Raw genomic sequence first — 23126 nt, forward strand, 5'->3', positions numbered from 1 at the left:
ACTTTCAACTAAGGATCCTGAACTCATAAGGTCTTACAATGTGTATTTCTTTTCTTTTCTTTTTAAATATTATTAGGTTAAAAAACTCTTGCTAAAATAAAATATTTGGGTCATGTAATTAAAGGTGATTTGGAATATTAGAATTAAATTTCTTTAAATTAAAAAAAAAAAAATGTAACTAGTTTAGGAGTTCATATAAGTAAATCATAAAGGGTTTGTCTGGTTTTACTTTTGAAGGGGTTGAAAGGTGTTTTAAAAGGGTTAAAAGCTCTTTTAGTTGGCTGAAGTGTTTTAAGGTCCTTAGAGGATTTTTTTTTTTTTTTTTGGAGAAAAAGGTCCTTAAAGATGATATATCTGTAAAAAAAGAAAAAAAAAATCCAATATATCTGCTTTGAGTTTTCACTAGAAATATAAATGCAGTAAAAAATTTAGAAAAAAGATGAAGAAGTTGAATTCAGCCACATGTATAATTGGACCATGTCATTTTGACTTTTGAGTTCCTCAACTTTTGTCTACATTCTTCATGTGCAAAGGATGAATTTTTGCAAAGAGCTTGTCAAATTTCGTGTCATAATTATGGCCATTAGGTGGTCCTCCAATTGAATGGTCTTAATCAATAATTCAATTACTAGTGCTTGTCAATTTTAGTTTCACAAAAATGCAAGGCCTAGTAAAAACCAGTACACATATATATTGTACACCAAAAAACAGACTAGTACTCCTATATATAGGCTGGTCCAACCACAGTCCAAAAAGAATTAATAGACAGATCTAGATGCTAAAAATGATAAAAGTAGGATAAGAATAAGCAAATCATAAAAATAAAAAGATGATAAAGGCAACGTATCTTAAATGATTGCAAACTAAATAAAGACTACCTATTGGGCTGTTTGACCGTCCAAGCTTATGATTAAAAATCCCAGTCCATTTCTAAGTGTAAAAGAAGGGCATGTTGACAACTTGGGCATCTCTTTCTCCTTCTATTTGTGCGTGCACGCATGCTAGCTGCTGTGTGCATGCGTGAGCGAGAGCCTGGAAGTGAACAATTGCTCTTCAACATTTCAAACGAATCAACTGCTAAGAAAATTAGCCTCATTCTAACTACACTCCATGACTTTTTACTACATCAAATTCAGATATGATCAGTCAGTGAAATGCTTAAAAAATAAGAGTAACTTTATTGGGACTCCACACTTTAGTTGCATTGATACATCAATAAATTTAGGGACTAACAATTTTCACAACCGTTAATATGACATGTTTATGACTCAATTGAAAGTGACGTTACTTCAATCACAACAAGTCATATCACCCGTTGTGAAAAATGATGTCTTTAGAATCACTCTTACTTACCATTGACAACTTGACGTCTTAGTAATTGTGAAAAAGTCTATGGAAAAAAGTTAGGTCTATAGACTTAGCGAAAAGAGAACTATACCATAACAATGGACTATGTACAAACCAAAAATATTATAAGATATATGAACATAGAATAACAATGCCTGCATAAATTTTACTTTTCCAACCCTTGTTGCATGCTTTGTTTCTTCTTTAAATCACATGCCATCTACTATTTAAATCCAAAAGGTACATCATTCAATGAGAGTCTTTATGACAGCTTCATAGGATTCATAAACTTCACAGATATGTAATCTCGTTACTCATCTAAATGATGTTTCACTCTTGGATTAATCTATGGCCAGAAATATAGAAATAAAGAAGATGTCAGGTCCTTTAAAAAGCTTTGGCTATTGCATAGTGCACCTGCATATTATGTTCTGATGCTAGTTCTGCTCTCATTTTACATACATATATGATGTTTTATACCATATTTACCTGAAGTTCTCATCCTTAAAACAGACTTGTTTTTTAGGGTAATCCAACACTCTCAAGAAAATACATCTCTCTATAATTTTTCCATAACTTATGAAGACAACATCCCTTATAGTAATAGTCCTTTTACACTTTCCTAATTCTTCTACATCATTATCTCTCGTTGTAGTCATTAGCAAACAAGTTAACAATATTTGTGTTAACATAACTGGATACTAAAATTTAGCTAAAAAAAACAACGGTTACCAAAGATTAACACCTGTTAATCTTTGGTATCCATTGGTTTTATATTAGTAAGAGCAATGTTAAAAACAATGGAAACGAGTGCTCAACTATGGTAGACGAGGCTTTCAGGTGTTAATGCCAAGCCCACCAATAAGCCTCTTCTTCTCATCTCCTTTTTCACTTAGCCTAAAAAAAAGAAAAAGCTTAACCACTGTTTTTAGTACCTAGTTATCACCATGCATGCATCTATCACAAAATGTTGGGAGTATATTCCAAACTGTCTTATCTAAAGCATCTATCTAATGCCTAGAATATAGTGTACCAAGTGATAGCACCTATTAGCAAGTTTTGACTAGAAACGATGCAAGTGCAATTAAATTCCAAAAAAAAAATCATGAACACAGGAATCATGACACCCTGTAAAGAAACATTACGATGCCACTCCTTAGTAACTACTTTGACCGTTTAGATCTACAGGGTTATATCATCTCAATGTACCATGAGAAACATATTTATTTGTATCATCCTCCCACCAAAAAAGCATCTTGATGTATCATCAACTATTGACTAAAATATAATGATGCCTTGTAAATTACATCACACTTTAACAAGTGCACTCAGTATCTACATTGGAACTATTTTTATTTAACAGGAAAAAAAAAAAAAAAAAAAAAAAAAAAGTAAAAAGCATCCTGCTTCATGAGACAAGCACACTTTTCTCTTTTAAAAAGTCAAAAGGTGCATGAGACTGAGTACAATGTGCTTTCAAAATAATTGGCAAGTTCATTTGAATGCACACTTCTATTGCAACATCTGGTCCATCTTGACATGCCAAAGACATTACATTCAAAGTCACAATGTTTCAAATGATTTTCATGTCTAATAAAAAAGGACTAGAGAAAAATAGAACTAGGTGGTGGTCATGTCTTAATTTCAGTAATAGAAGTAAACCACATAAGGAATTTCTTGTAAATATAACTTCTTTTTGATATTTCCTTTTTATATGTGACAAATCCAAACTCAACCACTCAGTATGTGTGATAGTACATTACAATATTTATCAAAATGCTCTGGGGGAAAAAAGAACAGTTAATGCTGAGGGAATAACATCAAAGAAGATACACCCAAATAATGGCAAAATTTGACGTGAAGTAAGAAAAGAAAGAACAATACATTCAAATACCAATCGCATCAAGAAGTTGGGAGTGTTGAGACACAGAAACTAGTGAATTGGCCACAATTGCACCACTAGCAGCAACTGCAGGGACACCAATTCCGGGAAAAGTAGAATCTCCACAACAGTAAAGCTGAGGGATGGGAGTTGAATGCCCCGGGAAGGAGTTTTTGCCAGCTTCTATAGCTGGGCCATATGTTCCTCTATTCCTTCGAAGAAACCTTTGATGTGTCAATGGAGTTCCAACTAACTTCACCTCACACTTATCACGGCTGAAATCAGCACCAATTGCACGCTCCACAGCTCTCCACATGACCTGACATATCATTGAAACAAAAGAAATGCTTGAGAATAACTAAATCAAACAGTTCACCTCACTAAAATCTTGTTCTAACAGTAGTAACAAGGTAGAGTTATTGGGACTCTGTAACAATATATGTATAAATATTAGATACCACGAGAATAAGATACAGGTAAATATTTTATTGTTACCAGAAACACGAGAGTAAATTTTGATGCCGATAAATATGTACTATGCTTTGACTTATAATTATTACTGTAAATAGAATTACAGCTACTATTGACTTCCATTTTTCATATATATATATATTTTAAACTTGCATTTTATTCCAATTAGTGTTAGTGATTCTTCTATTTAATATTTGTTTTCTGAATAAGTGAAGTAAACTAATTTTAGTATCTTGTTTGTTGCATAATCTACAGCAGGTTAGGCACTCACTTGTCTACTAATAGATAAGAGGAGTCATGCAACAGGGCATCAGTGGTTTTGTTCTGCAACTTGATCAGAAAAACTTGATATTCCATCAAGTTTTTTCAAATGAGTTCAGCTTCTAAATGACAAAGGAGGCTAACTTGTCATGTTTTTAATGCTCAAGAACATTAACCTCAGTTCATCCTTTCAGTTAGTTCTACAAGGTTTTAAGAAACTCCAGTAAAGAGTTTCCACTCAGTTACTTTTTCATTTTCTTTTTATGTAAATATCTAAACATTAATCATTGGTAAAAAAAAAAAATCAGAACATTATAAGCGAGTTGAATCAACAAACTTGTTGTTTGTCCAACTTTTATTAATATTAAGTTTCAAGTTAGTGTCATCATTAACAGCACCATAAAGCTTTCAATTGACAAGAAATGCAGGTAAATATATTTTACCTCTGATCTTTCTGCTTTTAGATTTTTGTATTCAGTGCTTCTACGATCAAGTCCTTCCCACAGTCCAAAGGGTTCAGTTCCCGGCAAGTAAGCATGTAACACATGCTTCCCAGGGGGTGCTAGATCTGGACTAAGTACACTTGGTATAGATATCAAAACAACATTCTGATCAGCATCAACTCCTCTCTCCCAATCATTTACAACTATATGATGAATTCCCAAGTCCTCGCGTATACCCTGGTAAAAAATACATACTATGAACACAGATGATATCTGAAGCTGTGATGGTGACCTCTAGTTGAAAGGTTACTGAAATTGTGGCACTAAAATAAAAATCATACCGCTATAGTTGAAAACTGCATGAAGCATTAGAGACTAATATGATAGATTGGTTCATAACGTTGGTAATTTTTTTTTTTTTTTTTTTGATAAGTAAATAACGTTGGTAAATTATTTATATCTATATCAAAACTCACTTGCTAGAACAAAAGTTGAATCATAATATATGAAACAAATATTGATTTTTTTTTTTGGGGGGGGGGGGGGGGGGTTCTAATAATTCATAAGGAGATGAATTCAAGCAACATGAATGAAGTGGATCCCCCCCCCCCCCCCCAAGCAGACTAGTCTACAAATTACATTGTGTCACCTACTCACCTCTGCATCAAATCCCAAATGAAGATGCATGAATGATTCACATTGTGGGGTTGTGTTAACCCTGTCCAGGTATGACTTTGGAACAACTTCCTTAGGTAACAGCTTCAAAGTGTCCCACATACTTGCATTGCTTATGACAGCCTTTTTAGCTCGCACGAACTGCAGCATACATACATGTTCCTTCAACTTATAAAATAATAAAATACATATAATTCAATTTGAATCAACTTCAAGCTCCCTGAAGTTACTTACTTGACCACTTCTTAGCTTGACTCCACTAGCTCGGTCATTTTCAATAACAATCTTTTCCACATGACTTCCTAGAGAGAGCCGTCCACCAAACTTCTTCATTCCTTGGACAAGGGCATCAACAACAGCCCCAGTTCCATGAAGAGGGTATTCAAGACAGCTACCAGGCTTGTACCATTCAGAAAACATGTAAACCTGAAAAAATTGGAGAACAAGAAATCATGTTGTCTGCAAAAGAAATTTAATAGCAAAGTTTTATAACAGAATATGATTATAAAAACCAAGATATCACATCATAAGAGAGAAAAAACACATTGAAAGATGAAATTATGGAAATTAAAACCGATTTGCAGTTGACAGAATAAGTTTTTTTGCTTAAATTTGTTATAAAAGTATTTTTACTATAGTGTCTGTGGCTTTGTGCAAGATAAGGTTACTGTCAAGATTTATTATATCACTGCTACGCTCCAATCCCTTAAGCTTGTTGCTTTGGCTGCTAATTGAAAACTTAAAATCTTGAATAGCCAGAGCTATAATACATACACATCAACGACCTGATCATGACAATAAAGTATCCAATATTTTGCTCATGGTGCATTGTATTTTCACATGAAAGCAAGTTAACAAAGTTGGAATAGCTTTCCTTAATATTTGACTTTCTTCTTGAGCATTCTGGAAAGTTTAATGATGCTATGTATGTTATCCAAATATCTAGAAATATTTTTGCTGTGGATTTAACTGGTAAAAGTATTAATCATTAGGTAACTTATTGGTATATATTTACATTGTTTCTTTACCATTTGCATATGTCCCTGGGTGCATACCAAGCATGCATTCAAGACAAGCATCTAGAAGAGTATGCTAGAATAGTTCAAAAGAATGTCTCTATGAATAATTAATATATAATAGTTACCATCTCTGCTGAAAGTATACCATTTGTTTTCACCCCAGCCAGCAAGAAAGACAGTAGGTCCACCCAATTCCGTATAAAAGGGTCTTTTAGCTCCAATGAGTCAATGACCTCTGAAAATGGTCTAAGAAGCTTTGTAGCACCAAGAGCTCCCTGTGGTCCCATTTGGACAAAAGATTTCAAGAGAGATGGGGCATATCTTGCAGCAGCAGTGGAAAGAACTCCAAAATCACCTCTGATAGATAGAGGAGGCAGAGCCATTGCAGCAGCAGACATTGGAAGAATTGCATCCTGTAGGTGAATGGCATTATTCATATGGGAGATGATAACATGAAAATGGAGACTTGTGGAGAAATGTAAAACTTGAACTGCAGCCTGTAAGATGTACATATCTTGCAAAATCATAATCCTAGTATGTAATTTGCAAGATCAAACGATATCAGCCTTTTTGCTGACCAGCAGCTTTTCCATCTTTCTTACTTGGTAATTTTCAAAGACGTTTAAAGAAAGGGAGTTTTCCCAATTTTCGGTTTCATGTTTCAATATGATGGATTTTTTTTTTTTTTTGTAAAAATATTTTGATATCTTCAAACACAAAGAAGATGGTATGTCAACTCTTGGAAGTAAATATCACAATGTTAAAAACATATCTTATTAAAGGTTAAAAGAGATTAACAACAAATGGCACTCACAAGAAGTTTTTGCCACTCTTGAGCAGCATTGGGAGTTCCATACTTCTCAAGGTCCTGAAGACCAGAAAAAACCCACATTGTAAAAGCCTAAATAAAATATCAATGCAGTGTAAGTGAGACAGTAACAATTCCAGGGAGGTAAAGTAGGAATATACTGTATGGGATGTGAAAGAATGTACTAACATGCAAGAAAATTGACTGAGTGATTACTAATAATTCTTTGTTACTCAAGTTTGACTTCATACTTATGATTTTAATGTGCCTTTAGTTTTATAAAAGATGTTGTAAGCCATTTTAAAATTGTTTTTATTATTTGAAAAATTAGTTGATATGCATGTCATTGTGAAATTTAAATTACTGTTGATTTATCAAAATTTTCATCAGTAACGAGAGAGATTTAATTCAAGTTAACGAAGTGAAAAGAGGTGGGAAGGATGTCTAAAAGCAAATATGGGTAGAAGTATTGAAGAAACATATGTTAAATACAGAGGCAAGAGTATAATTTTAGAAAGGGTAGAATGGTATGATAAAATCCATACAGGTGATCCTACTTAGTTGATAGGGATCCATAGAACTGACCTCAATTGAATTGCAATTAAAGCTTAGTTGAGTTTAATATTGCTTTTAAATCTTTATATCACAAGTGAATATTAGTAAAATTTCATTGCTGCCTTGGACTTTGAATATGGTATGAACCGATTAATCATTTTCAACAGCTAGGACTTCAAATTTTGCTTTAGTTCTGAACACAGCATGGTAACTCTTGCACTAAGCCATGGGGAAAATCATTTGTCTAGTTTTTTTTTTTTTTTTTTTTAAATAGACAACACATTATTATTTCATAGAATTTTTTTTGATAGGTAATATGAGAACTATTATTAATGAAATAAGAAAGAAACATACAGGGTGTTCATGATGATAGAAGAGACTATTGTGCAATAGTGAACCTATAATAGAAAGCTTTAATAACCAGAATCTACCTTGAAAAATTCTGTGGGACCAATGCGTGACAAGAATTCACCTTCAGGTATGTAGACCATCCATGAATCATATTTGACACATGGCAGAGACACACCCAATGCATCCAAAACCTGAAAATCATACAAAATATGGTCACTGGACTCATGTCACATTTGATCATAAAAGAGAAGTCATGAGACTTTGGCTTGTAGTAACATTCAAGTTGAAAATATTGATAGGGAACCAATTTTGCTCAATTATCTGAAAGTGATGGTAATATAAATTTCACAAATAGTTTTTCAAAACTGTTGATCCAAGCAATATGTTTATTGATGGCAAAAAAATGTACTCATCGATACAATAACATAAGAAAAATTACTTGTGCAAGAGGATTGGCCTGAGGACCTCTTGATTGAAAACCAGAGAACAAAGATGGGCCAGAGTCAAATTTGTAGCCTTTGATCTCAAACGAGTGAGCTGCGCCTCCAGGTAGATCATGACTTTCTAATACAAGAACATCTTGTCCATACCTAGCCAAAAGCCCGGCACAGCACAGTCCAGCAATACCACTCCCAATTACAACAACATCGGCCTCCGGCTTCCCTGCATATTGCACCACAATCACATGATAAACGTCTATTAAGGCCTGATATATAATCAAGAAGACGTTTTAGACATTTGTGATGACAATTTAAACTTTCACAGTATGTTCAAACAGAAAGGAAGCAAGCTAGTTTTCCGGTAACAGCCCATGTTTACATAATTTAGATGTGAAAAATGTTTTCTTTGGACAGTGGATTAAAAGAGAAAATCATATCAACCGTTTGGAAATTTGAATTAAAAACCAAAAGAATGCACCACAAAATAAGACTGGCAAATCATACTAATTGAGGCAGTAAGTAAAATAGACAAGACACTTTATCAGTTCCTTAAACTATAATCTTAATCTCTTCGCTTACTGGGTACAACCCAGTAATAATAATAATAATTGTTAGAATTTATTAGGACATTATATATCAGGATATTACCATAAATAACTTAAACCATGGATTTGCAAAACCATAGTAATCCCGGGTATTCTACAAAATCATGGTTACTTTATTTATGCAAATACCTTAATATGATATATACTAATATATTCTTACAAGTTACAATAATAAACCTTGAATCTCAAATTTCATCATTTTTGGACTTCCAAAAAAAAAAAAAAAAAAAAAAAAGAAGCTACCACTTAAAGTGTGTCTAATAAAGCAATCTGGTCTAGTTTAACTTGAGTACTCATTCAGTGGATAAAAGGGTAGCATTGAAAGTAATCTCTCTGCAATTAATTCATACACAAACTCCAAATTCCACCACATCAACTTAAAACCTTAAATGTACAATCAAAGATATATATATTTAGAGAGAGAGAGAGAACCTGGGAAAGCTTTCTTTTCTTTGACAGCAATAGAACCAGTGGAAGATGGCTCTTGACCGTTGGAGTTTCGCGCCAAAACAGTTTTTCTGACCGTTGAGGAGTTGAAACTGCAGAGTGAAAGAGGTTGGTGAATTTGCATAAAACTTGGGAAAACAAGACCCAATGCCATGGAAAGTGTGTGTGTGTGTGTGTGTACTAAGAAAGTGAAGTTCAAAGCTCTCCAAAATATCAGATTTGACACAAAAAAAGATTGTTATAGAGGGTGGAGTGAAGATTGTGACCAAAAGGTCTCTTTTTATGGCTCTGTGTTTTGTGTTCCTTAACTAACGTCACTTGTAGTTTTGGAACTAGCCACGTCATCACCCTTTTTATCCCTTTTTTTTTTTGTTAAAAAAAAAAAAAAAAAAAAAACACTTAAAAGTAAAAACTATGATCACAACAATTTCCCAAAAAAAATATTATTTTATTTAGTAAAATGTTTTAATTGCAAATTATGGTGTACTCAAGTATGTTTAAATTTTGTTATGAATTTTTATTGTGATTTATTTTCGCACTATTCTCTCTTGAAAAAGGATGAGATTGTAAATAAAGATTATCAATGAAGAAGAAAAAAAAGATACGATCTTTTATAATTGTATTTTTTGTTATTAAAGTTATACTAATTATAAAGTATAAATTTTGAGTCAATAATCCTTACTAGAAGAGCAGTCTATATGTAGATCTTGATGTATGGTTAGAAAATCTAGCACTAGATTTGGAGGATGTATTCCAAATTAATTTTAGTCAGCAATAAAACTTTTCTTACTTCTTCTTAAAAAAATTCTTTAAAAAAAATGATTTTAATAATTTCACACTTTTTTTCAAGATTTTATATATAGCTTTAAGTGGGAACATTAGTCATAGTGATCTAAGATTTTGTTAAGTGGTTCATTCCTTGAAAGTGAATGATAATTCTCCTTCTTCTTTTGTTTTTTTTTTTTCATTTTTTTGGCACAAAACTAGGAAATAAATGATAAATGATAATTCTCTTCACATAACCATCTAACTCTCAAAATAAAATATAAAATAAAAAATAAAAATTCATTTAGGTCAATGTTAATATCAATTGTAACAGTAAGTATAATTGAAATTGATTTTCCTAAATAATATAATAGATAATAAGTAACAGCAAAACTTAGGTACAGTACTTAGATGCTGTTTCTTAGGTTCTCCTTTTAAGATTCTGCCATATGGATTTTTTTTAATGGAATGAGAGTGTATTTTTTAGTTAAGTAGCCATATAGTTGAATCTTAAGAATGGAACCTAAAAAATAGCATTTAAGGTACTGTACCTAAATTTTGTCCAATAAATAATATACATAAGATATAATATATTTATTATGAAATGTTTTAAAATGCATTGGACATCGCTTGGGAGGGACATCACTCGTATTTAATAATGAAGGATTAGCATTTAACTGTGCCATGTCAACCACCTATTCCCAACCATTGCTATCTCTTTTTTTGTCTTTTCTCTATTATTTTTCACCTTATTGTGACTTTCTTTAACTATTCTCACCCCATTTTCTACTCTTTTTCTCCTAATTATTTTTAACCTTACAATTACTCTTCCTTCAACTTTTCTCCATTTTTTGACATTTCTTCCCCCAATGGACTATGTATTTGATTGTATTTACCAACTATTTTAATTGCTTGAATATTACAAAGTCTATTTTTTATGCTACAATTTCAATTTAGTTTTGGTAAAAATAATATTATAATTTTATAATGGGTTTTTATTATCTTTATAATTTATTTAAGAGAACAACAAATTTGAAATGTCCCAAAATAATAAATTTGAAGTTTAAAAAGTTCAGTTGTACAAAATAAAATCAGAGAAAACATAAACAGTAAGACCACGAGCTAGCCTAAGGCTTAGGCCACAAACTTATACCTAAAGCCCCAATACAAAAAGGTCTCGCCTTTTAATAAGAAATGCCCCCATCCTATTATAAAAGGGCTAAATAAGTCATGTTAGAAATACTACAAATTTTACTCTCTGACCTTTATAAACTAAGATTATATAGTAAAATTTGTAATATTCTTAGCATTTTTCCAAAAACAAATTACTGCATAAGACTTACAATTGATGTGTCAACAATCACTAAAATGTAATTCAAACATTAATTAATTAGGTTATTAAAGTTTAGCAATCACATTCATTACCATATCATTTTGTAAACATTTTGTAGTACCTTTAGATTTTTTTTTTTTTTTTTTCATTTCTAATAAGACCTCCAAAATACCAGACCAATAACAACTTAATCCAATTGAAACCCTAAACAGTTTTGAAAAAAAAAAAGTGATAAATGTGTTAGATCATCAATGATGATTAATTTTCCTCTAATAGCTTAAGACTCTAATTTTTGTAGGGAAAAGTTAACAGGTGTTATAAGGGCATTAGTTTACTATTTTTAGAACATTTTTATGGGAAAAAAAAAGTAACTAACATTTTTTTTATAACTTTCTATATTTCCCATGAAAGTGTTATTAAAATTTCCCTAAAAAGGTCCATTAACAAATGCTTTATTTGCACCCATTAATCGAACCTATTTTTGTAAATCAATAACATTAACCACCTAATTTTCACACAAAGCCACCTACCAAACTCTCTCTCTCTCTCTCTCTCTCTCTCTCTCTCTCTCTCTCAATATAAAATTGAAAATAATTAACACAACTGTAAGGGCGGATTTTGGGGCCCAGGCCCAGTGAGCTGGCGATTCTGGCCCAAAAGACCCTCAACAATGAATTTGTAGAGAGTGGGTCGAAGAACTAGGTCAAGACAGAGTGCACGTAATCGTTAGTAAGCCATGCAACCATTTAAACGTGGGAACGTTTTATTGAGCCTCCTGGGATAACAGTTCATGGAACAAAAACTTAGGCTTTTCTTACAGAACTTCACTCTTTTTCTCTCTCTCTTCCTTACTTTTTGCTCTCCAGCTTTCGATCCCTTGATCGTGGGGGTTCTCTTCTCTTATATAGCATCCTTCGAATGATAATGGCCCTACACTTGTTGATCATCTGGGCCTCTACTTGAGTGCCTGTCCCATAGGACATCATCCTCCTTTTCTGTGAGTTGCACTGGCCAAGATAATACTGTTCTCCTATCCTCTCCACATTAATGCGGCTGGAAAAGTAGCTTCCTTACATTTAATGCGGCAGTTGTGGTTACCCCCCTGTGCGTCCAGCATATTCCTTCGATTTGGGACGATTTCCCACTATGTGAAGGGTGTGTGTTGGACTCCCATTTGATGCGTCCGAGGAGACATTCCTCCTCGGACGCCTCTTAAACTGGCCCGGCCCGGCCCAACAAGGTTGGGCTGGAAGTCCTCTGGCCATGTCCTCACTTCTTGTCATGGTTGGGCCCCGCATGGGTGCCAAGGCCCACTGTTGACTGATGAACTTTACCCCCACAACAACTTTTTCATATCTTTTCATTAAAATTTTATGCTTGAACTATATATGATATTTAATTCTCTATGTGATATTAACCTGAGTTTAGTTAGCATTAATTTATTAAAGTATATTTGATTCATCACATAGCCTTGGTTTGGTTATTAAATAAATTTATTTAATTAACATTTAAATATAAAATATCTCACTTAAATTTATAATACATATATCTCATATGATATTTCCATGTATTATTTAAGAATATATACATAAGTAAAAGAATATGTAAGAATGTTATTAGTGAAAACGATATGTATAAACATGCATTATAATATACATAAACATATATTATTTTTATACATTAGGACTCTAATATTATTATTACAGCAACCAAAGGCTAAACCTTCCGCATTGAATACTATTAAAAGAAGTATAATGTAAGGAAAAATAAATATCTTCAAATATAATGTACTTTTAAATAAATAAATATTTTTCATGTAAAAAAACACAGAGAAATAAATATTTTTTGGAAAATAAAATTCTAAGTAATTTTGTATTGAACATTTTTAACTAAACAAATTATAAAATATATGTATGCCTGCATTTCAAAGAAGCTCATAGGAAAGAAAGGTAGGACTGGTAGTCTAGCAGAAGCAAAAAACATGGATCAATGATATTATGAACCATAAGTATTTGACAAGAATTTGAGCTTCATTAATTTGCTCCATTTGTACTTGTAATTAATCAACTTGATTATTTAGCAAGTTTGCAAGTGATAAGCAAATACAAGGACTCTTTTTCTGTAATTAGATGGAAACCTTAACAAAGTAAGGACAATATTGTCTACTTCATTCGCTAAATAATTTGTCGATTTTAATTTTATATATATATATATATATATACAAAATTAAAATTGACTAATTATTTAGTGAATGAATTAGATATATATATATATATATATATATATATATATATATATATAGATGCTCATTGGCCGTAGCTTTGGAATCTTGACCTGCTATTTAGAGAAAGGGTTGTTGCGTAAGAGATTAAGTAATTTAGTAGTTAACTTGTTCTTTAGAAACAAAACTATTTTCTTCGTAGGTTGCACTTAGCCCTAACCTCAACATCTCTACTATTGTGTGCATTGGCAGCAATCCTGAATTACTTAATCATAATTTCAATCTCATTTCTAATATCCTCATTTTCATTTGTTTTTTTAAGAGAATCTCAGGCTTTGTTGTATTTACCCTTGAAAAATAACAACAAAAAGTGGTCAATGAACATGTTGTTGAGCGGAAATTTTTTGATGTTCCCAAATAGAGTATGGGGTAGCCAAGCCAAAACTCGACGATGGGCCCTTGAAATAAAGCCCAAAGGCTTTCGTTGTTGTGTAAGTCCGCCCAAGCAAGAGATGGAGGCTGCACCCTGACAAGAAAACAACAATAAAGCCCAATAAACATGTTACTGTTATTAGTTTGTTATATTATTAGTACTTTTACAGCATCATAGTTCAAATTAGTCCTCTAGTGGTACGGTATTATTTCCAACGGTAGAGTAATTTTAAGTTAATAAGTGTGTTTACATAATAAAAATCATATTTTTTCCTTATTATTATTATTAAGTTAACATAAGGGAGAACTTCCATAGTTTCCAAAACATTATGGCCTTCATCATAATAATACTAAACAAAGATTAAAGGCTTTATAGTTACAAATAAAAGAGGAAAAAATGATGGAATGAAGGGAGAGAGAGCATGCCCAACCGTGTGCATCAATTGGTTAAGTTTGTCCCCTTAATCATGCACTTAAATGATTTTCCCCATGTAATTCCCTTTTAGTTTTTTGTCAAACATGAGTGAGTTCGTGCCTTTCATAAGAATAGTTTTAAGTATTAGCAATGTATGTCTTCAATGAGAATGATTTTAATATGAAGTCTTTGTGCCTTTTAAGAGAAAGGCCTTAGTATTGATGTCCATATGCCTTCCATGAGAAAGGGTTTTTGTAATGTGTTCTTGGAAGAGTATTTTGATATGTTTTGAGATGTGTAGAGATTGTGAGAAATATATATATATATATATATATTGTGAGATATGGTGTTTGTAATATGTATAAGAATTATATATAAATACTTTGTTGGACATGGATCTTGTATATGTATACTTTGTCAGATATGGAATTTAAAGATATATGAGAAGTATGTATGGGTATTTTGTGAGGAATGTGTTTGTAAAATATATGGGAGTGTGAGATAGATAATATGAAGGTTGAATATAGTAAGTCCATGAGATTATTTATGTTATGGGTTATGTTGTTTTCTAAGAAGGGAGATTTTGTATGAGAAATAAAGAATGAGATGGAGATGTGTTTTTGGACAGCAAAAAATGATGAAATTTCAGAATAATGGAGTGTGGGAAAGATGGGTAATGGATAATAGTGTGTTGTAATATGTGTGTTGTGTTGTTATCTATGAAGAGGGATTTTGTAAGAGAGATGGAGGGGACAAAATGGGCTTCTGCCCTTTTCAGGCAAATTAATTAGCCTTTTGCCCTTCTTCCCAAACTAAATAGGGAAATGCCCCTCTTTTGAAACTCGACTTTTTCAAAATCGAGTTAAGCCCTATAGTGACGTTTTCAAGGACCTATAGTGACGTTTTTAAGGACCTATAGTGGCATTTTGTAACTTGATATCCATGAAATCGAGTTATAGGCAATTTTATTGCCTATAACTCGATTTCATGGATATCGAGTTATAAAACGTCACTATAGGTTTTTAAAACGTATTGCCTATAACTCGATTTCATGGATATCGAGTTATAAAACGTCACTATAGGTTTTTAAAACGTCACTATAGGTTTACAAAAACGTCACTATAGGGCTCCAGAATTTTTTTTTTTTTTTAACTCGATTTTGAGAAAGTCGAGTTTCAAAAGAGGGGCATTTCCCTATTTAGTTTGGAAAGAAGGACAAAAGGCTAATTAATTTTCCTGAAAAGGGCAGAAGCCCATTTTATCCGAGATGGAGAAGTATGAAAATGTGTATGTAGCAGCAAAATGAGTGAGGTTTCAAAATAAGGAGGTGAGAGAGGTATGGATCCCCCCTTTTGTGTGTAGCTTGGTCCTCTTTATATAGAGTCAAGCATATAATTAGATCAGAACTTAGTTGAAGGGAAAAAAACAGCAAATAAGGAAAAGTCCTTGACAAAGTAAGTGGTTTCATTAGAAGGATTTTGTTTTTTAGCCAAAAGAAGAAAGTTAAAGACTTTAAGGCTGATGTTACAGCTGAAAGATGTCATCCAAATGACATCTTGCTTGGAGGAAAAAAAAATATTTGGCATTAAAGTCATGGTTTGGCCTAAAATGGTAAGATAATTTTTATGGGATCCTCTTGTTTCTGACAGCCAGCTGCTGGGATTAGGCATTAATGGGCAAATGACATAATTTTAGGACATGTATCAACCTGCTAGAGCTTCTACAGCTTCTGCTGGAGCTGTTGCAGCTTCTGCTAGAGCTGTTACAGCTTGTGCAGAAGCTGTTACAGCTTGTGCAAAAGCTGTTGTAGCTTCCGCTGGAGTTGTTATTGGTATTTTCGGCTAAGTTTCCTCTCTTGAAAAATTATATGTTTAGTCCATATATAATTTTGGTAAGTAATAGACTAGTTGGTTGATGTTTGATGACGTCTTAGAGATGTAACTATGGTCTTTTTGTATTTTAACAAAATCTTGGAGAGTAAGGAGAGCATTTAATGCTAGATATGAGATACTAATGTATATTTAGCCATATGCTTGGAATTGATTTATATGAAAATAATAATATAATTAATATGAAATGATATAATTATATTTTAAAACTCATATTATATGATGGACATTAATTTTTATGTAAATAGCATAAGGAGTTTTATCATTTTAAGTATTATGTGATACGAGAGGCTTACTAAATGTTACCTATTGCACACTAACCCATTAGAGTTCAGGGAATTGGGGAAGACATGTCAAGCAACATGCTTTCCTTTATCAACTTTGAACCACTAGAGCTTTACTGAACATACTTCTTGGCCCTCTAGACCACAACTCCCAAATTTCCCCTAATGAGACTCATGAGCTTGGATCATGAGCCAAAAATGAGATGTTGTGCCATGAGCTCGAACTATGGGCCTTGATGAGATTATATTGCCATGAGTTTTGGAACATGGGTTTCGGCATCATTTTTGTGAATATAGACTCTTTTGGGCTTTAAAATAGATTTTCCCCAAAATCCATGATAGTTTTGACGTGGTGCAAGTTGCCAATGAAATGAACCCATGTGATGTGGAAAATTTGTCCTCAACACATGTTTTGTCAAATCAAATCAAACCATAATCTTAAAAACAAAATCAAATCACAATAATAAAATAGTAAATGTGTTGTAACTTACTCAAACAAAACAGATAATTCTATTTTTTCACTTTTTAAAAATATTATACCAAACAAATTTTATTTTTAATATATAAGCACAAATTTTAACAACATTTTTTAAGCATAGTTCATCACTCTTTTTTTTCATTGAATAACCATTGACGGGATACCATAAAAGTTTTACTTTCATAGAATCATACCACATATAAATATCTGTCACAATATGTATAAACATATTATTATTAAAAACCAAAGTATAAACATATATCATTTAAAAGACCTATGTAACGCCCAACACATGTTATCTTATAAATAAAATTACAATTTTTTAAAAATAAGAATATGTTAAAATAGTAAACAAAGAAATATTTTTAGGATATTATATATCAGGATATTACTATAAATAACTTAAACCATGGATTTGCAAAACCATAGTAATTCATGGTGTAAGGACACAATTTGTAACGACCCATAATAATGTTGGGTTCGCACGTAAAAAGGTCCAAACAATATCATTTATAGAGCGTGGATTTTGAAAGGCTAGATCTTGGTCACCGGATGGTAGTTCGGGTTGGCTCCGATCAGTTAATCTCATCTGAGGAGTCTGGGGAGCTCTAAGCTCTTCTTATTCTCCTTCTTTCTAGGACACCATGGTTGGGAGGACGGGTTGTCCCCCCCCCCCCCTTTCTCACACTGCCTCTCTTATCCTTTTATACGGGCATTTATCCTCTCACCAGCGTCCACGTATAAGCTCACTATCCTAGGATTTAAGACTTGTCCTGTCAGCCCATACCTAGAGTGGTTGGGGGTGGTTGTAAAAGCTGAAGAGTATGGCTCTGTCAGGTGCAGAGTATTGAATGGCAGTAATAGCAGTTTTCCCTTTGTCCTTGGTCGTTATACTATCCAGCGTCTCCTTCTCTATTGACATAGATATTTTAGATTTTTTCCCAAACTGTTCCTATACCATTTTTGCCCTTCCTTTCAGGGGGACCTCGGATATGCCGAGGACAGAATCATCATCGGCTGTGTCTCAAGACTATTTGGACTTTTATTACCTATCCTCTGCTATACCCTTCCTCGGCTCGGGCCTTGGGCCCCAATGTAAAAATGGGTCAGGGCCACAAATTATTGGACCCCACACATGGTATTCTACAAAATCATGGTTACATTATTTATGAGAATATCTTGTTGGAAAAATTGTAGCATGGAGTGAATAAGAAATTGATGTGTTCTATATTCACTTGAAGATGTTATTATAAGTAGTGAAAATCCTTGAGTCCCACATTGCAAATAATAGAAAATATGAGCTTTGGGCTGGATATTGGGTTGGGCTTTAGGCGTATGTGGACTAGGCCCATTTATCCAATTAATAATAATATTTTATTTTATTTTTTATTATTGAGTCAGAGTCTGTGCACAGCAGTAATCTCTGAAACAGTGTTTTAGTTTGAAGTCACGTATAGTTTCAGAGTCCCTCATTCATGAAAAAGAACTTTTCAAAGAAAACTCTCCCAGTGAGAAATTTTTGGTTCATTCATTTTTGTGTCAAAGAGAGAGAAAGAGGCATTGAGTAGTTCGTAGAGCATGACCCTGAGTGCTTCATCTTCATGCTGTTTGATCATTTTATCCTGGGAGGCAGACGTCCAAAAGTCTCAAAGCACCACAGAGAAAGTGTGAGGGGCGAAATCTGCTTTAAGGAGATTGTGTAAAACACAAGACTTGATCTTAATTGTTCATCCTTTCACGCATTGTTTATCTTTTTAAGCATCTGGTCTGTGAGTCTTCAATTCTTTGCAGATTTCTTATTATTTATATTCAGTATTTATTTATTACTTTTGCATATTATATCTATTTGTGTTATTGTTTAATTTTAGATACGTGTATTGTTCCTTTTACTTTATCCCATCAATAAATTGTTGAAATATATCCAACATATCTAAGTAAAAAATATACTAATATATTCTTACAAGTTACAATAGTAAACCTTGAATCTTAGATTTCATCATTTTTGGACTTCTATAAAAGATTTATAAATTTTTTTAAAAACAAAAAACAAAAACAAAGCTACCACTAAAAGCGTGTCTAACAAGGTGAGTACTACATGCAGTGGATAAAAGGTCGCATTGAAAATAATCTCTTAGCAACTAATTCATACACGAACTCCAAATTCCACCACATCAAACTTAAAACCTTATATGTACAATCAAATATATATATATATATATATATATTTATTTAGAGAGAGAGAGTACCTGGGAAAGCTTTCTTTTCTTTGACAGCAATAGAACCAGTGGAAGATGGCTCTAGACCGTTGGAGTTTCGAGCCAAAAACGTTTTTCTGACCGTTGAGGAATTGAAACTGCAGAGTGAAAGAGGTTGGTGAATTTGCATAAAACTTGGGAAAACAAGACCCAATGCCATTGAAAGTGTGCATCTATATATATATATATATATATATATATATATACTAATGCTATTTTGCCTCCTCGAACTACAAAAGATTGTGCTACATTAGTGATGCCATAACTAAAAAAATTTAGCCACATGTACCTGTTTATGGTAGCAAGTAGCTATTTGTTTTTATTCTTTTGCTATTTTTTTATTCTTTTTTTCTCTTTCAGCTCATCTCTCTCTCTCTCTCTCTCTCTCTCTCTCTCTCTCTCATCTCAAATCAGGTCACACCCTTGCCTCTGCCGGTCAAGCCCTTGCCACCGCCCTTACATCCATCTCTTTTCTCTTTTGCTTAGATCGGAATGCCCTTGCCCCACCCTTGAATCCATCTCCTTTCTCTTTGCTCAGATCGGAATTTGGGTGTGTTGGTTGTGATTGGAGGGATGATTTTTTTTTTTTTTTTTTTTTTTTGTGTTTGTTTGTATGGTTTTGGTGGCTAAGGTGGTGGAATTTTTTTTTTTTTTTCCTGTGGGTTTGATGGCTGTGGTGGTGGTGATGGTGGTTGTGGTGGCTATGGGTTTGGTGGCTACGGTGGTGGTATGGTGTTTGATTTTTTTTTTCCCCTATGGGTTCCGTCGCTGTGGTGGTGGTTTGGTTTTTCAATTTTCCTTTTTTCTATGGGTTTGGTGGTTGTGGTTGTGGATTGATGGCTATGGTGGTGGTTTGATTTTTTATTTTGTTTATGGGATTGGTTGTGACTGTGTTGGTGATGGGTTTTTTTTTTTTTTAAATGAGTTTTCTATATAATTTTAATTAAATAGTTAAAAATATAGGTTCATGTTCAGGTATTGTAAAATGAAGAGAAAAAAATAGATAAAAAAGACTTTTGTAAGTGTCAAATAGCCAAAAAATTTGCTCTACTAAACGTGGATGCTTAAGAGCATCTCCAACAGTCAATGCATAGCCAAAATATAGAGAATATTTTACACTGTTCATGCTCTATATGCTCCTGTTTATGCTCCAACAGCTTAGCTATATCCGGAAATTTTTTTTGCTAATGAACAGTAGCTCATCAGACCTGATGAGCTACTGTACATTAGAGATTGAATTTCTTGCATTAAAATATTATACCAACTCCTTATTTTATCAATTCTTTCTCTCTCATCTGGATTTCTTTTTTTCTCTCATTCTCTCTGTTGCTTCCTTTTTTCTTTTATTTTTTCCCTTTCATTCTCTCCGTTGTCTTTGCTTCTTTTTTTCTCATAAACCAAATGAAATCAGAAAAAAGAAAAAAGAGAAAAGAGAGACCTGTTCATGAGCAAAAGAACTAATCCAAACACAAAACACAAACCACAAAAAAAAATCCAATTCTTAAAATAAATTTGAATCAGAACAAGCAAGTAAAAAAAAAAAAAAAAAAAAAAAAAAAAAAAACTGATCTAACCCAGCCTAGCGGTAGAGATGCTAGAGCGGCAGTGGAGATGCTAGAGCGGTAGTGGAGATGCATGCGGTGGAGGCCCAAGCCGATCTCTCCCAGTCTTTCTCCTCTGTCTCTGTCTCTGTCTCTGTCTCTCTCTTTTCTCTGATGAGAAGAGCAAATTTTTTTTTTTTTTGAGGAACAGAAAAGAGCAAATGAGATGTTGCTGGAAGGTTCTGGAGGAAAAAAAGAAATAAAAGAAGGGGGATAGAGGACACATGTGCAGTGGCGGCTCCAAGAATTTTGTTTAGGAGGTTCATTAAATAATTTTAATAAAAAAAGAACTTGAATATATCGAGTTACCAACAAAAAAAAAAAAAAAAAAAATTAATACATGAAGTTTTACAATTTCCTTCTACAAGTATTCAAATTTTGAATTATGAGTATCTATTGCCAATGTGAGTAGGTATGAGCCTACAATCATTTTATTTTGTTAAGTTTATCTAACATTTTATTTTTATGCAGTTTTTATTATCTATTTGGTATTGTTTTTATAAAAATATTTTAAACTAAATGACTAAACTAAACTCATTGGTTTTGCATTAATTATTGACGCACACAACCACACTCATTCATACATAAAATTATACACTTGTGTCTACTTAACTAATCAAATGCCTGGACAATCACTAATTTTACGATTTTTTTTTCTTAAATTTTACTAACTTTATAACAAAAAGTTATTATAACATGATAACAATACACACACATGTAATAAACAATCTCTATTTCCTAATTACTAAATTATATTATATTTATATTGTACACACATCATAATTCACACAAATAACATTATAACAAAAAGTAATGCATATAATCAATATTAGACACACTCACACACATAATATAAATTTATAAAAAATAGTGACACTTACAATTCACAAACACTTGCTCTTTATTCTTAGAGTTGAAAATACTTATAATAAAGGTGTGCAAAATTTAAGTCAAGGCGTGCAAAAATATTTTTTTAAAAAAATTATAGTATTAAACTAACAAAAAAAAAATATTTTATATATATATATTTTTTTTTTTTTTTTTGAAGTCAGGGGTTCATTTGAACCCCCTGAGAATAATGTAGCGCCGCCCCTGCAAGTGTGTGGAGGAGAATGAAATGAAAGAATAAAAAATAATGTAAAGAATAAAAAATCCTAATTGAGAAATTTTACCATAATATTTTTACAATATTTTCACAATAAATTTTAAGTAACAAATTGTTATTAGTTAATATTGGTGAGAAAAAAATAATAATTTTAGTGGTGAGTTCAAATTAGAATTAGTAACAACTTTCCACATAAATTTTGTTGTGAAAGTATTGCAAAAAAATGTTATAAATATAACACTTTTCATTAAAAAATATAATTGTTGGGAATAAATATAGGAAGAATAAATGACGATAAAGAATGAATGAAGAAATAACATTTAAATGAGATAGAGAATGGGATAGAGAATTTGTTGGAAGTGTATTTGAAAAAGTGGATATGTAAAAACTAAATATCACTGTTCATTCTCCAAACTGTACAAAAATTTACTGAAACTGTTGGAGATGCTCTAAGGAAGTGAACACCAAACAAATTTAGCACAAAAAAAAGATTGTTACAGAGGTTAGAGTGATGATTGTGACCAAAAGGTCTCCTTTTATGGCTCTGTGTTTTGTGTTCCTCAACTAACGTCACTTGTAGTTTTGGAACTAGCCACGTCATCGTCCTTTTTATCCCATTTTCCTTTTTGGTTTAAAAAATAAATAAATAAAAACTATGATCACACCAATTTTCCAACAAAATATATTATTTTATTTAGAAAAATGTTTTAATTGCAAATTATGGTGGACTCAAGTATGTTTAAATATTGTTGTGAATTTTATTGTGATTTGTTTTCTCACTATTCTCTGTTGAAAAAGGATGAGATTGTAAATAAAGATTAAAGAAGGAAGAAAAAAGATACAAGCTTATATAATTGTATTTTTTTTCATTAAAGTTGTAATAATTATAAAGTATAAATTTTAAGTCTATAATCCTAATTAGACGAGCAGTTCTATATGTAGATCTTGATGTATGGTTAGAAAATCTAGCACTAGATTTGGAGGATGTATTCCAAATTGATTTTAGTCAGCAATAAAACTTTTCTTACTTCTTCAAAAAAAAAA

The 23126-nt window shown here is 32.3% G+C and overlaps 1 protein-coding gene across 1 annotated transcript; it reads right to left on the bottom strand.

The window, feature by feature from the left end:
- Nucleotides 1–3020: 3020 nt before the first annotated feature.
- On the bottom strand, nt 3021–9574 carry LOC115977573 (prolycopene isomerase, chloroplastic). The gene is made up of 9 exons (XM_031099497.1): nt 9290–9574; nt 8252–8475; nt 7893–8003; nt 6913–6966; nt 6224–6511; nt 5314–5505; nt 5062–5220; nt 4405–4641; nt 3021–3548 (listed from the first exon to the last, which is right to left on the bottom strand). The coding sequence occupies exons 1-9, from the start codon at nt 9456–9458 to the stop codon at nt 3234–3236; spliced, it is 1749 nt and encodes a 582-aa protein (XP_030955357.1). The 5' UTR covers nt 9459–9574; the 3' UTR covers nt 3021–3233.
- Nucleotides 9575–23126: the final 13552 nt, after the last annotated feature.

Source organism: Quercus lobata, chromosome 2 (assembly GCF_001633185.2).
Source record: "Quercus lobata isolate SW786 chromosome 2, ValleyOak3.0 Primary Assembly, whole genome shotgun sequence".
NCBI lineage: Eukaryota > Viridiplantae > Streptophyta > Magnoliopsida > Fagales > Fagaceae > Quercus > Quercus lobata.